General features: G+C 32.6%; 4 protein-coding genes across 7 annotated transcripts; 2 read left to right on the top strand and 2 right to left on the bottom strand.

Annotated features, from left to right (window-relative positions):
• Positions 1–2,236: 2,236 nt before the first annotated feature.
• On the bottom strand, positions 2,237–5,275 carry LOC108731633 (popeye domain-containing protein 3). Its single transcript, XM_018462047.1, has 7 exons — positions 5,101–5,275; positions 4,701–4,835; positions 4,222–4,403; positions 3,899–4,141; positions 3,672–3,824; positions 3,084–3,153; positions 2,237–2,544 (listed from the first exon to the last, which is right to left on the bottom strand). Exons 1-7 carry the CDS (start codon positions 5,153–5,155, stop codon positions 2,372–2,374), a joined length of 1,011 nt encoding a protein of 336 aa, XP_018317549.1. The 5' UTR covers positions 5,156–5,275; the 3' UTR covers positions 2,237–2,371.
• Positions 5,276–7,004: 1,729 nt separating this feature from the next.
• Positions 7,005–9,062, top strand: LOC108731750 (uncharacterized). Of its 2 annotated transcripts, none has more exons than XM_018462244.1 (6): positions 7,005–7,113; positions 7,489–7,642; positions 7,719–7,900; positions 8,493–8,619; positions 8,707–8,879; positions 8,964–9,062. In XM_018462244.1, exons 2-6 carry the CDS (start codon positions 7,502–7,504, stop codon positions 9,046–9,048), a joined length of 708 nt encoding a protein of 235 aa, XP_018317746.1. In that variant the 5' UTR covers positions 7,005–7,113; positions 7,489–7,501; the 3' UTR covers positions 9,049–9,062. The 2 variants fall into 2 exon arrangements, with proteins under 2 accessions (XP_018317746.1, XP_018317744.1); XM_018462242.1 differs by having other exon boundaries at positions 7,005–7,248.
• Positions 9,063–9,239: 177 nt separating this feature from the next.
• LOC108731749 (E3 ubiquitin-protein ligase MARCH2) lies at positions 9,240–10,320 on the top strand. 2 transcript variants are annotated; one of them, XM_018462240.1, is made up of 2 exons: positions 9,240–9,538; positions 9,799–10,320. In XM_018462240.1, the coding sequence occupies exons 1-2, from the start codon at positions 9,248–9,250 to the stop codon at positions 10,300–10,302; spliced, it is 795 nt and encodes a 264-aa protein (XP_018317742.1). In that variant the 5' UTR covers positions 9,240–9,247; the 3' UTR covers positions 10,303–10,320. The 2 variants fall into 2 exon arrangements, with proteins under 2 accessions (XP_018317742.1, XP_018317743.1); XM_018462241.1 differs by lacking the exon at positions 9,240–9,538 and having other exon boundaries at positions 9,751–10,320.
• On the bottom strand, positions 10,318–12,798 carry LOC108731747 (sin3 histone deacetylase corepressor complex component SDS3). 2 transcript variants are annotated; one of them, XM_018462238.1, is made up of 8 exons: positions 12,672–12,798; positions 12,432–12,495; positions 12,235–12,348; positions 11,954–12,155; positions 11,119–11,299; positions 10,663–10,780; positions 10,488–10,572; positions 10,318–10,429 (listed from the first exon to the last, which is right to left on the bottom strand). In XM_018462238.1, exons 1-8 carry the CDS (start codon positions 12,796–12,798, stop codon positions 10,334–10,336), a joined length of 987 nt encoding a protein of 328 aa, XP_018317740.1. In that variant the 3' UTR covers positions 10,318–10,333. The 2 variants fall into 2 exon arrangements, with proteins under 2 accessions (XP_018317740.1, XP_018317741.1); XM_018462239.1 differs by having other exon boundaries at positions 10,334–10,429; positions 10,663–10,777.
• Positions 12,799–12,838: the final 40 nt, after the last annotated feature.

Raw genomic sequence — 12,838 nt, 5'->3', positions numbered from 1 at the left:
TCTTTGTAATCCACGCGAAAGTCTCTAAACACAGATTTTCCTTTTCGATATCTCGTAAGTCCCGTAAGTAATGTCAGGTGTTCTTGCATCAGCTGCAGAATCAGAATTAATCTCTTTGAACTTGCTTACGTAAATAACTAGAATTACTAAACAAAAAGATATATTCTGACATAAAATATGCAGCAGTCAGCATCACTTTTAATCAATAGTGATTACATATTATTCATTACTTTCTTTTTCCATTCTCTCTGTATATAAAATTTTTCTGAAGCTTTTTTATTCATTCTGCTGTATTGAGCTTAAAGCAACCTGAATGAATAAACAACGTATGTCGCTGAGACTCTTAGGAGAGCAACAATTACGCATCCAAGAGATGCATGTTTTCATTACGCTATTGATCAATAACAATCACACAACAACAATTATGCTCATCAGCTCTCTCATTCGTGATCTTATGAATCTCCCGCGCGACTACAGTAATGCATACTGCAAGTCCAGCAGCGAGATCATTACTCTCAGTACTCTCTCCTCTAGTAGCTTCGCTGAAAGTTGCTCGAAAACGCGCGACAGCATCTTTTTCCCCTCACCTCCTCCTTCTTCCCTCTGTTCTTAACATACCAGATATTCCGTCCGCTTGTCAGCAGGGATATGGCAGCATTTCCAGTCTCGGAAATGGGTTGCATTCTTCACTAGAGCACTGTTTCGGCGTGTCCTTCGTCCTGTCGATGGTGACGGTGGCGGTGGCGGTGATGTTCTTGTGCTCTTTCCACGGTATCCTACTTGCGAAATGCGGCCTCATCGATGGAAGGACGCAACACAAAGGACGACGGCCACTTGTACGCTCATCTCCGCGCGGAATCTCCTCTTGCCGACGTACGCGCACATTCAGAATACGCCAGTCAGCCTTGTTCTCTTGTTGGTCACCCCGCAGAGCTTTTCTCACCCCTTTTTCCACTTCCCCTCTTCATCTGCCCACCTGTCCACCTTCAACCCCCTCGCTCGATCGCGCTCAAGCGCGCGTCCCTCTCGCTCTTAACCGCCCTGATCTGAGGGCGCGAAACTGCACACTCCGGGGGTTGCACTCCGCACGATGACGCGCCTCTGGAGGCTCTCGCGACACTAAACTACCCTTGGAACTAGCACCACGCCCTCCGCGTAGGTGGCACCACCGCTCGTTAACCCCCTTTTCGAGGTCAAAGCATCTGCTATTAACAATAAGTCTCATTCGAGAGTCCTTCGAGTGGTCTATTAACCATGGTGCTTTCTCTCTCGCTCTCTTTTTCTGTTTTTCTATCTCTTTACTCGTTATTCAGTCCTTTTACTCATGGTTTCTTCTCTGCTCGAATTTAGTTCTTTTTCATGGTAAACACATTTATAAAAGAATAAAATTTTGCAGAGGTTGAAAAAATAACTTTTAAATTTAACAATTAAATTAATATTATAATTAAAGAATATAGATATATAAATATATAATAATAATTTTAAAATATTTAAATATTTTTAAAAAGAGTCAAGTTTGATTATCATAATTTTCCCTTCTCGATACGTTTTTATTGGAAATATCCAGATATAAAAAATAAATCAATGTAATGAGAAAATTAACGAAATATTCTCTTTTCAATTTCAATCTATTCTTATTTATTTTGTTATAAATAATTTTTTAAAGTTTAATTAATTAAATATGTAGCTATTTCTTTTACATTTTTAGTAAAAAACTTTTTTAGGTAAGAAATTCTAGATTTTTGCTAAGCTCGATTCTTTGATCGACTTCGATATTTACAAAAACATTATAGGCGCATTTTTATAATGTATTTACTTATAACATTGGATTTATTTAACGCTTGTTTTTTTTCCAAAAATTGTTAGAATACTTTCGTAAGCACTGTTTTGTTTCCATGGACTAGAATTTTCATTCTTCGAAAACGTCGTTTGATATTTACAGATATGTACATAGTATTAAATTTACATTATGCAGCTGCTTTTCAAAAGGTGCGAATTCGTTGCGAATTTCGTTGCTAGGCAACAAATCTACAGTGTATATACAACATCATGATTATAATATTGCGATCAGTAAAGGAATGTAATCCTCTTTGAATTTTATAATTGTTCTAGCTCTAACGAAATTCAAAAGTTAATTAATTATGGAATAATTTAACATTAAAAATTTGTAACTTCATTTAAAAAAATTAAAATTCACAAGTATGCGTATTAAACGGAAGTTAAAGGATGTGTGCTATTTTTTTTATTACTAGTCATCATACGATGATGGCCAACTCTCCGCGTTTTTGTAATCAAAGGCCTGTATATCGTGCTCGAAGTCATCGGCGTCATCCATCATTAAATTCTCGTGATTCGAGTAGTTGGCGTAATGCTATTCTTCGTCGACAATCTCGCAGCTGTGATATTTGCTGGAGGAGTCAAGCCAGCTCTCCACACCGCTGGAAGCTAAATCATCGCAGGACGGCAGCTCCGGAAGAGGTTCCATGCTCGGCACACCCTTCTTGGTCAAGTCATTGGCTGCACGTTCCTTGGATTTCTTGTTAACTGAAATAAACGGTCATTCAATGAGATAGTCGATTAATATTTATATATATACAGGGTGTCTTACAACTATCGTATTTCCTCTTAAGGACATATTCTTGAGGTAATTTTGAGACGAAAATCCTAATACGAAAATGTCTCAAAATTACCTCAAGAATACGTTCTTAAGAGGAAATGCAGTAGTGTGAGACACTCTGTGTGTGTATATATATATATATATATATACATAAATTAAGACAACACGGAATATAGAAAGATAATTCCTTTTTTTCCAATTTCCTTATTACACATAAAACAATAATACAGGCTACTTTCCTTTTAAGAAACATAGTTGACACAAGCGTCGTTTCATTCTTCTTGATATTCAATGAATAACAAAGAATAACATTTGTATCGACTGTGTCTCCTAAAAGGAAAGCAACCTCAAGTTCAATTTGGCCTTATTTTTAGTTAATAAGTATATTAGACGTCGGTTTTGTTTCTTTCTTGCGAATCAGCTTCGATCAGCATCTGCTTGTAAGCTCGAGGGCTTCTATACTTACCGTTGATTCCTAAGCTGGCGCTGATAGAAGGAAGACGAATGTCCAAGTGTGATCCTTTGTTATTAATTATCTAAAATTTTAATAAGATCAAAATACGATTGAAGATACCCATATATATATATATATATATATATAGAGAGAGAGAGAGAGAGAGAGAGAGAGAGACAACTAGATTTGATAACAGACAGACAGATGGATAGAGAAAGAGAGAGAGATAGATAAAAATATATAAAATAAATTGAAATTAAGAGAAAATTATAGTTATGATATTCAATGAGTAAATGACACAAAATCTAAAAATTAAATATAGGAAAGAGAAGGTGTATGTACAATAATTATAAAAACAAAATAGAAATGAAATAAAATGAAACAGAAACACAGTGAATACACAATAAAATAAAAAGGAAAGAAAAACAAAAGCGAAATAATATAAGGAATAAGATGAATAAAAATAACAATGAGATAAATGATTTAAAAAAAATTATGCAAGCGGGTAAGCTGCAGAGAGAGAGAAAATATTAACTCAATTTTAAAATAAAAATGATAATTTTTATTTTAAAATTGAGTTAATTATTTTTAAAAAAGTACCTTATTATTCATTGCGTAAAGCTTCGTTGCGATATCCCGTGCCACCAGTGTAGTTAAGACGGTTGCAAGATAGGTTTCCTTCACTAGCAAATATTCCAAGGCTGATCGTTGCCAATACAAATATCTGCAAGAACTCGCCGCTATGATGGATACCTAAAACATTTAGTTGAAATTTCTAAGTTAAATTAATTTCAACGATTAGAATGAAAAATTAATTGAAGTCGTACCTTAAATTTATCGTCGACGGAAGCTCGAGAGCTTTCGAATTCCGGTGAATCCAAAAATTCACATGGCAGTATCGGATGTAGAAAACCGTTGATTTCGTTTAAGACGTTGACTTTTCCAGTGAGTAGCAAGCCTAATCTATCTGTTCTTGTTAGATTCTGCATCGCATACGCCTCGCCAGCATGAAGAGACATTATCGTCGCAAATTCTGGAGATACTAATCGCTTGAATTGTATTCGTGAGACCTACGCAAATTCAAAGTTAAAGGAAAAGCAGATTAATCCCGAAGAGCGTTGCAAAAACTTCTTTTTTCCAAAAAGCTTACTTTGAAGGGATAAAAGAGCGTGTGATAAGCTTCTTCCAATTCGGGATCAAATCTGATGGGTCTCATTTGATAAATGATATATACTAATTGACCAATATTTAGTAATAAAAAACTGAAATTCCAGGAGAAGATATCTGGTGCGCAGATCACGTGCCAAGCCCATCCTGATAGTAACATGAAACCTAAAAATAAATAATAGGATCAAGAAAGAATCCAGATAGCACACAGGTATGTCTAAAATAGAGACATATAAGATGTCTTACAAACATCTTTAAGACGTTTTATGTCCCGATTTTGAACATGGTGTTGTCTGCGAAATTTATTTAATTGAATTTTAATGAAATGAAATCATCAATTTTTAATAAGATTTGTTATGTGTATAGAATACAGAATTAGTTCCACATAAAAATTTACAATATAAAACCACTACGTATTCTTTTCATTGTTTTCATAATGTAAATAATTAACTAATTAATTACCTATTATTAGCACCGAATGCATGAACAGAATCCCCTTTTTCGAGGACGGCGCCGAGTACGACAATGCGAAGCAAAAATTTGCCAACTGGAATAAAATGTGTTGAGGCTGTTGCCACAAACAGAGTGCGGGGTTTCCTTGAAAAAAAGAAAGAAGAATCGATAATTTGATTGCTTTTCATAAACTTTTTATTCATATAAACGCGGCAATATTTCTGCTGTGCGCAACATCTTTCATTCATATATGGCAAGCAATCCTTATTATATTACGTTTTTACATCGTTGTAAAAAAAATCGAAGATACTCCTTATTTTACATGTTTTGAATAAATAAGAATGTTTTAATCAATACAAAAGAATAAATCTCGCTTTAAAATGCAAGAATTCCTTTCTCTGGAACTCACCGATAGAACTGCTGTTGTATGATGGCAAAGGATCACGACCCAGCCCGGGACTCATTTTATTTAAAGCAGAAATACGTTATTATGGGTTAAAATATGCTGTTACAGATATGAGAATCGACTGTTCATGTTCAATGATATTTCTTAGACGAGAGCTTGGTGTGTTTTCACCCCTCGCACACGCGGATACTGAAAGATTTCCCTCAGGGCGCATGTGCTAGTTTCACTAAGATCGATATTGTTTCCCGTCGGTCCGAAGAGATTAAATGTGTAATTTTACAGTACCGATTCGCGATAAAGAAAAATCATATGGTAATTCATAGCAAATATATATATATGTATTTATTTTATAAAAGTATATCCTTCTTTTTATTGCAATAATTTATTTTTTCTATATGTACATAAATGTATGTAATATATATTATATGCATATATAGGATTTCTTAAATAACGTCCACTAATCATATAGTACTATCTCTGATAAAAAATTAAATCAAAAAGTCCCTCTACCATTTTGCAATTTTCATAATATATTGTCTAAAATCGACGCATAAAACAACTTTAAGATTTCTTTAAAAGTTCTTTAACCTTCGGACAGCGGACGTCGTGCTACTCGCACGGCGGACGCAGGATCAAAAGTGACCCATGAATGAAATTGTTTTAAAACGTTTGAAAAACAATTTTTTATTATGATATGTATAAAATATGTAGAAAGAGAAATAAAAACACATATTTATCATAGAAACAAATATCCATTTATTTATTTTCTTCACACACAGTTAAAAAGATTGAAAAGAGTAAACAACTCGCGGGTCTCCCTGTGTCCGCTGGCGGAAGGTTAAGAAACATCTTCAAAATATTTTACAAAGAACACTGAAAAATATCTTAAAATTGTCTTATGCATTGATTTTATCCGTTTATTCGGCAATCCTTAGAAATTCAGGACCCGGCACAGTGAGCGGAAAAATTCGATCGACGCTCTAATTCTTAACCAATTTTAAACTTTTTTTTTAATTTGCTCGAAATTGAATACGCTATAAGTCCCATTCTACGTAAATTTTGATTACGGTCCAAATTAAAAATTGCCAATCCAATATTCGTTATCGTGTAATTTTGATTTATTTTGCTCACTTCATTAGATCGGCAATTTTTACTTTGTACTGTAATCAAAATTTACGCAGAATGAGCTCATAGCTCATTCAATTTCGAGCAAATTAAAAAAAAGCTTTAAAATTGGTTAAGAATTAGAGCGTCAGACGAATTTTGTTCACAAAGATGTTTTTCCACCTACTCGTGCTCCGGTGGCACGGGTTAAAATTGTTCAAAAAATCTTAAAAAAATATGGGGTTATTTTTTCGAGATACTGAACTACTTTAGAGGGTGTTCCGATTAAATTTCAAAAATTGTTAAAATAACGACCACCCTAATGTTTATACATATTTATATTATATATTCATGCATGAAAAATTTTTTACTGGGGTGTGTTGAGGATTTTATGGTTTAATCCGTTTTTATATTTATATAATTAAATATTTTTATGTCAATTTGTGTATATACGACGGCTTTAATGTGCATCAGTGCGCACTGAGTGTATCCAATCGAATTCGCTAAATGTCATCATGGAAATAAAAAATGTCAGTTATTTAAAAATAATTATCCGTAAAATTGCAAAAATAAACTTGCTGTAAAATGGTAAAAATAAAATTTTATCAATAATGATGACATAAAAAAATATTAATTTTTTTCATTGAAAAATTATATTTCATAGCTTCTAATGTAAAATACTTTTCAAATTACTAGGAATATTTCATCATGTCTCGATGTTTTCTTTTCTTGATATTTACAGCACTGACATGATTCGACGCGCGCTTCCGTTCGACCGGCAAGGCGCTGAAGTTACTGCGGAATCGATAAAGAGTTCAGAATGGAAGCCAGTCATAAACAGCTTATTTATCTTCGCAATAATCGGCCGCCGCGAGCGCTTGCGACGTGCGACAAATCGTTCTGGGGTTTTAAGTGAGTGCAAAAGAAAATCGGCTGTTAATATTACGGCTCATTACAGCTCGACATTCGTTTCCTTGCACAATTTAACGGCTGACGCATAAGTTAACGCGTTTCTTGCACGACTTAACCTCCCAGAACGAAACCAAAGTGCGTCTCTAAAGAACTCTTTGTTGATTTTATATCCTAATTTTGTATTGATTGCCTATTTATTTATTTGTTTTTGATAAGAAAAAATATGTCTGGATAAATTTCCTTTTTGTTCAAATTTATTAATAATTTATTACACGTAGTTTTTGTGTATTGTAATGTGAAATTTAATAAACAAGTTTTGTTCAAAGAAGTGTTTCTATGAGTGTTGACACACAGTTAAAAGTTTTTTTTTTACAGTTGCAGATGATCAATGTTGGAAGGATGGTATTGCAGATCTATTGCCAACAACAATGCAGAAGAAGAAGACGATGAGGAGAGTCCCGAGGAAGAAGTGCCTAATTATAAGGACCAGTATCGCAATCTCAAAAGGAAGTTGAAATTTTTAATTTATGTATGCAAGGAACATTTCAATATCTAACATTCATCTATATTATTTATTTTACAATAAAATATGTATTATATTACAGGAGAATGAATGTTTCCAAGAAGCTTTGCGTTCTACACAAAGGAAACTGCTCAAGGTGAATAGAGATAAAAGTTTCCTATTAGATCGCCTGCTACAATATGAAAAAGTAGATGCGTCATTTAGTGAAAGCGATGAAACTGATTCATCAGATGAAGAAGTTGTTCGCCTTGATAATTCCAAGAGGTAAGAAAATTATATAATAATCAGGTTATGAAATAAAAAAAATTTTATCATAAACCAATGAGAAGCTGTGTTAAAATGTTTTATCTATTATCATACTGGATGTCCTTTCATCGGCAGATTCTGTGGAACATTCTAGGATGAAAAAAATTCTTATATGAAAATGTCGAGATTATAATACTTTTTAAATTAGTTAATTTTTTAAGTATGCTAATATCTTATGAAATCATTAACACTTTAAAATAGGAAGCTGAAATTTGGCAGTTATATCAATTTTACTATAAATACCTCAATTATATCAATATTTGATAATTGAATCTTTACACAAGGATTATGCAATATGCGATTCTTGAGCGCATTAATTGTAGCTGTTATAATAGCCAACTTTAATCATTTATAATTTGAAAAAAAAGTCATCATTTTTATATAGAAATTTTCATTTTAAAATATTCCACAAACTGTATACCAGTAAAAAAACATCTGGCAATTTTGGGTTTGTGTATCAACAATATGCTATATGATATAAAAAGAAAGCATTACCTATAAAGCACAAGTTTTATTAATTGTTTATTATATGAATTTACGTAATTTTTAGGAAAAAAGTTGAGATGAATATCAATAATCATACTTCTCATCATTCGTCTATGGTCACAAAACCACTCAGCACCAGTAAGAAGAAAAGGAGTACTCCAAAAGTTGCTAAAACGAACAACACACCTATAGTAAATATATTTCTGTATTTCATGTAATATGTTTAAAAATTATATTTTATTACAAGATTATCATAATATGGATTTTTTTTACTTCAGGTACAATCCACGAATAATTTGGTTCCAATGTCCTTGATGTCTGACGGACATATGACACCTGAGGAAGTAGAAAGACATTTGGAATCTCGCCAGACATATCTGGAACTTGTGCCAGAGAAAGCACCACCTACAGTTCCAACAGAAATGTTTAGTAATGATCCTTCTTTGGACAGGTAAGTTTCTTTGTTACTAATAAATATTTTTTATCCCTTTTTGGGTCTTTAATAAAAATGAAATTATTAAAATCCAATTTTTAGTGAATCGAATGAAATTGGAGAACTTGAGACGTCGCCTAGTAATATGGGTGAAGATTGTCTCAGTGTGGACATGATGGCGGAGTGACAAACATTCGTTTATAGTTTACTCATTAATTATAAAGTGCACATATAGTTACATGGCTCTTTAAGATTATTTCACGCGACTAACTCAACTGTATCCACTATAATATAATACAAATTTTTATACACACAATAATAAAGGACGCTCCTAATTTTAATCTCCTTTTCCAGCATACCTATGAATTATATGACACATCCGTCTTATGTTTCGTGCAGTTTGTTTGTTTATAAAAATATTTACAAAAATTTCGAAAATTTCGTTCGTAATGATTAAGAAAAGCAATTCGATAACTGACATTTTGGATAGCATAATTTCAAAAATAGAAACAGAATTGGAGCAGAACTCGTTACACGTACACCAATCGGGGTTCGAAGATGTTACAATATCAGAAAAAAGAAATCGATTATCGTGCGATTCGGTGGAAGACGTAAACTGTCGTATTTGTTATGATCATAATCAAGAACTATCTATTATGTACCCCTGCAAGTGTAAGGTTCGGGAGAATAGAGTATAAAAATTCGATTATACACAATAATTTAGAAAATTAAAAGTTGAAAATTTCCTAAAATCCAGGATATTAAAAATTCACATAGCTCTATATATATTTCTCTCTCTTTTTCTCTTTTTTATTGTTTTAATAAATTATAAATATTTTAATTTAGAGTGACTTAATTTTTTCAATCAAATACATTTGAAAAACGTCCACATCTCACACAATAACTATATAATTATAATGATGACAATTGGAATTAGGGAACAATGGGCGCGATCCATCTGAAATGTTTGGAACGGTGGTTAGAAGAAAGCAATAGGAATAATTGTGAATTGTGCGGTCACGAGTTCCGGATGGAACGCACGCCTCGTTACAAGGTTCTTCGGTCTGTTATAATCTGGTTATGCCTGAATCACAGCGATCATCAGATGTATGTCCGCAATGTGAAGGCCGATCTACTAAGATGTCTTATAGTGACCCCAGTGACCATCGCGTGTTCTTATATCTGCGTAGTGGCTGCCGATTTTTACGCTATGAATAATTACGATAATTTTCCACCCGCGCGATGGACCACCTATTCCTTACTATCAATGATGGCGTTACTAATACTGTTTTTCTTCGTTTGGATCTACATGACGGTACAATATCATCAAAAAGCATGGTTTTACTGGTGGCAGAAAACCAGTAGCGTAAAAATTGTTGATTTAATGCCGGAAAATATTGCTTTAAGTAGAAACGATAAGTGTGATGTGTCACAAGTTTAACAATGGGTATCGAGGATAATAGAGAAGTTGATTAGGAAGCTCGTCGTTTGATGGAAATCTTTCCACGACTCAATTGCGATATGTAAATGCGTACTTTGCTGCTGTCAGTTACTTTCTTCACCCAAATCTGAAAAAATAAATATCTTGCGATGATGCGCGATTTATTTAATGCTTTAAACACTTACCGCTTCGGTGCCAATTGCAGAAATGTTAGCTGCGAACCTATTAAGATCCTTGCCTTCGACATAGACGGGTTGACCACGATGGAACCTTTAATGAAATTCGACCAAAGGATTCCTTTATGTTTAAGAAGAATTTAAATATTGAATATAAAGTAATACAGAAATAAATCAAAGGTACCATCTTCGCTCATATAATAATTTTCCGTCTTCTATCCGAGTTTCCACCAATGGAGTTTCAGGCGTCTGTGATATATGTTGTGATGGAATATTTACCGCGTTGTAATGTGGCAAAACTACTGTAAATACAGTTGTATTAACTAAAAAATGTGTATTAACTAAAAAATTTATTTCTTATTCTTAGTTTTTACATTGATTATGTTCGCCCTTTTACAACTATGTACAAAATATCATAAAATTTGCAAAGATCAAATACTATAGTTCTGGAAAAACTAAATACTAAAAATTATAATCACAGCATAAAAATTATAATTCGCAATTATTCGAAATTTTGTAAATTTTTGTACAAATTACAAAAAACAAAGGGATCATAGATTTTCATTACTTAAAGTTTTCCAAGAAATATTCTGCTATAGTATTTTGAATCGTGAATTTTAAGATATCAAGTACTGTGCACCTGGCTTGCGAATAGTGGTCGGCGCTTTCGCACGATTGATTGCTTTTAAGTCAAGTTCAATATCTTTATCGTCCAATACATAATTTAGTTGTGCAGGAGGTGGTTTTCGCCGTTTCTCTACTTTTTCAGGTACTGGATCGTTGGGACGTCTGCGTAATTTTCTTGTCATTACAGGCTTTACCTAATTAGAAAATAGAATGACGTAAGTAAGAAATATATATTCAGAGTGTTTTTCTAAATAAAAATGCGAAAAATTTTAAGAGATGATTTTTTATCAAAAATTAAGGAGAATTTTTCATATAAATTTTCACATCCTTATATCTCTCTTTAAGTTTCTTAAAAGAAGGGGTAAAAATTAAGTTCTTATTTTTTAAAAATATTAATAAGTATCTTCTTATTAATATTTTTATTGATGGAAAATGTCCACTAAATTTTATTTGTCGAAAAAATAATAAGAAAATGCAGATAAAAGATGTTGTAAACCATGTACTGATAATTCAAAAAGAGATCTTTGTCTTAGATCATTAAAAATTTATTAACAAACTAAATAATTTTAATTATTATTATTCAAATCATCTTCATTTGTCTAACTTACTCATATATCTAACTTATATCCAAAATTTGAGAAAAAAAAACTTAATTTTTATCTTGTCTTTTTAAGAACTGTAACTCCTCAAAATGGAATATAGGAGTATACATATACATATGTTTATACAAAAAACTCTCTTTAATTTTTGACAAAGAATGATCTAAATTTTTCGCACTTATTTAGAAACATCATGTATATTGTATACATGTGTGTATATATATATTATTTAAGAATAGATTCAAATACCTCCATAGAATCACCAGTGAGCTCCATTGTATGACGATCTGACTCAATCATTTTTCGTTTTTCCTCCATATCAGTAAGTAGATTTTCCTTAAGATCGATTTTTTTTTCTTCAAATTCTTTTGCTGCTGCTTTCTTCTCAGATATATAATCGCGCTCAACCCACTCCGTCAAGTAATCCCGATAAACTATATTCAGTCTTAGTCTAGCAAAGATAACATCTCAATTAGAAAGAATTTCATATGAATAATGTCGCGTTGATAAAAAGAAATTATAGATAATACCGTTCCTTATATTGCGCTTCTAGTCGTTTTAGTTTACGATTGTATTCAGGATGCGTGCCTTCCTTCAATTGTTGCAGCTGTTTTTTCAAGCTAGCTAATTTATCTTGGTACATTCTGAAAAATTGCATATGAAATACAATTTCCAGTGCCATATAAATAAATAAATAAATTCATATATAGTAACTTTGCAGACTTACTGTTCTTTGATTTCTGTATATTCTTCAGATTTTCCCATATCAGTTTCGCTCGCTTCTTCGGTATCTAAAAAAATTTATTAATTTTTACAAATATTTCTCAACATATTACTTAATTTATATTACATATTACTTAATATATATTATAGGGAAGGTATAATTCCAAAAAATTAAGGGCATGAAATTATGCGGGAAAAATACTCCTCTCTCATGCAGACGTACGTAATTTCTTTTTATTATTACCTTCGTCGCTTTCATCTTGCTCCTCGGCATCCCTATCCTCCTCCAGATATTCTTCATTGTCTTCATCGAGATCATAGTCGTCCTGACGATCATACATCGTAGAAAAACCGGAGTCCTGATACGACATTGTCACACATATCTGTGCGATACATACTCCAACGTCTTCA

This window comes from Mycetomoellerius zeteki, unplaced genomic scaffold (assembly GCF_001594055.1).
Source record: "Mycetomoellerius zeteki isolate Tzet28-1 unplaced genomic scaffold, Tzet1.0 scaffold135, whole genome shotgun sequence".
Lineage (NCBI taxonomy): Eukaryota > Metazoa > Arthropoda > Insecta > Hymenoptera > Formicidae > Mycetomoellerius > Mycetomoellerius zeteki.
The sequence above is the reverse complement of the archived record's forward strand: the minus strand, read 5'-3'. Positions and strand labels throughout refer to the sequence as shown.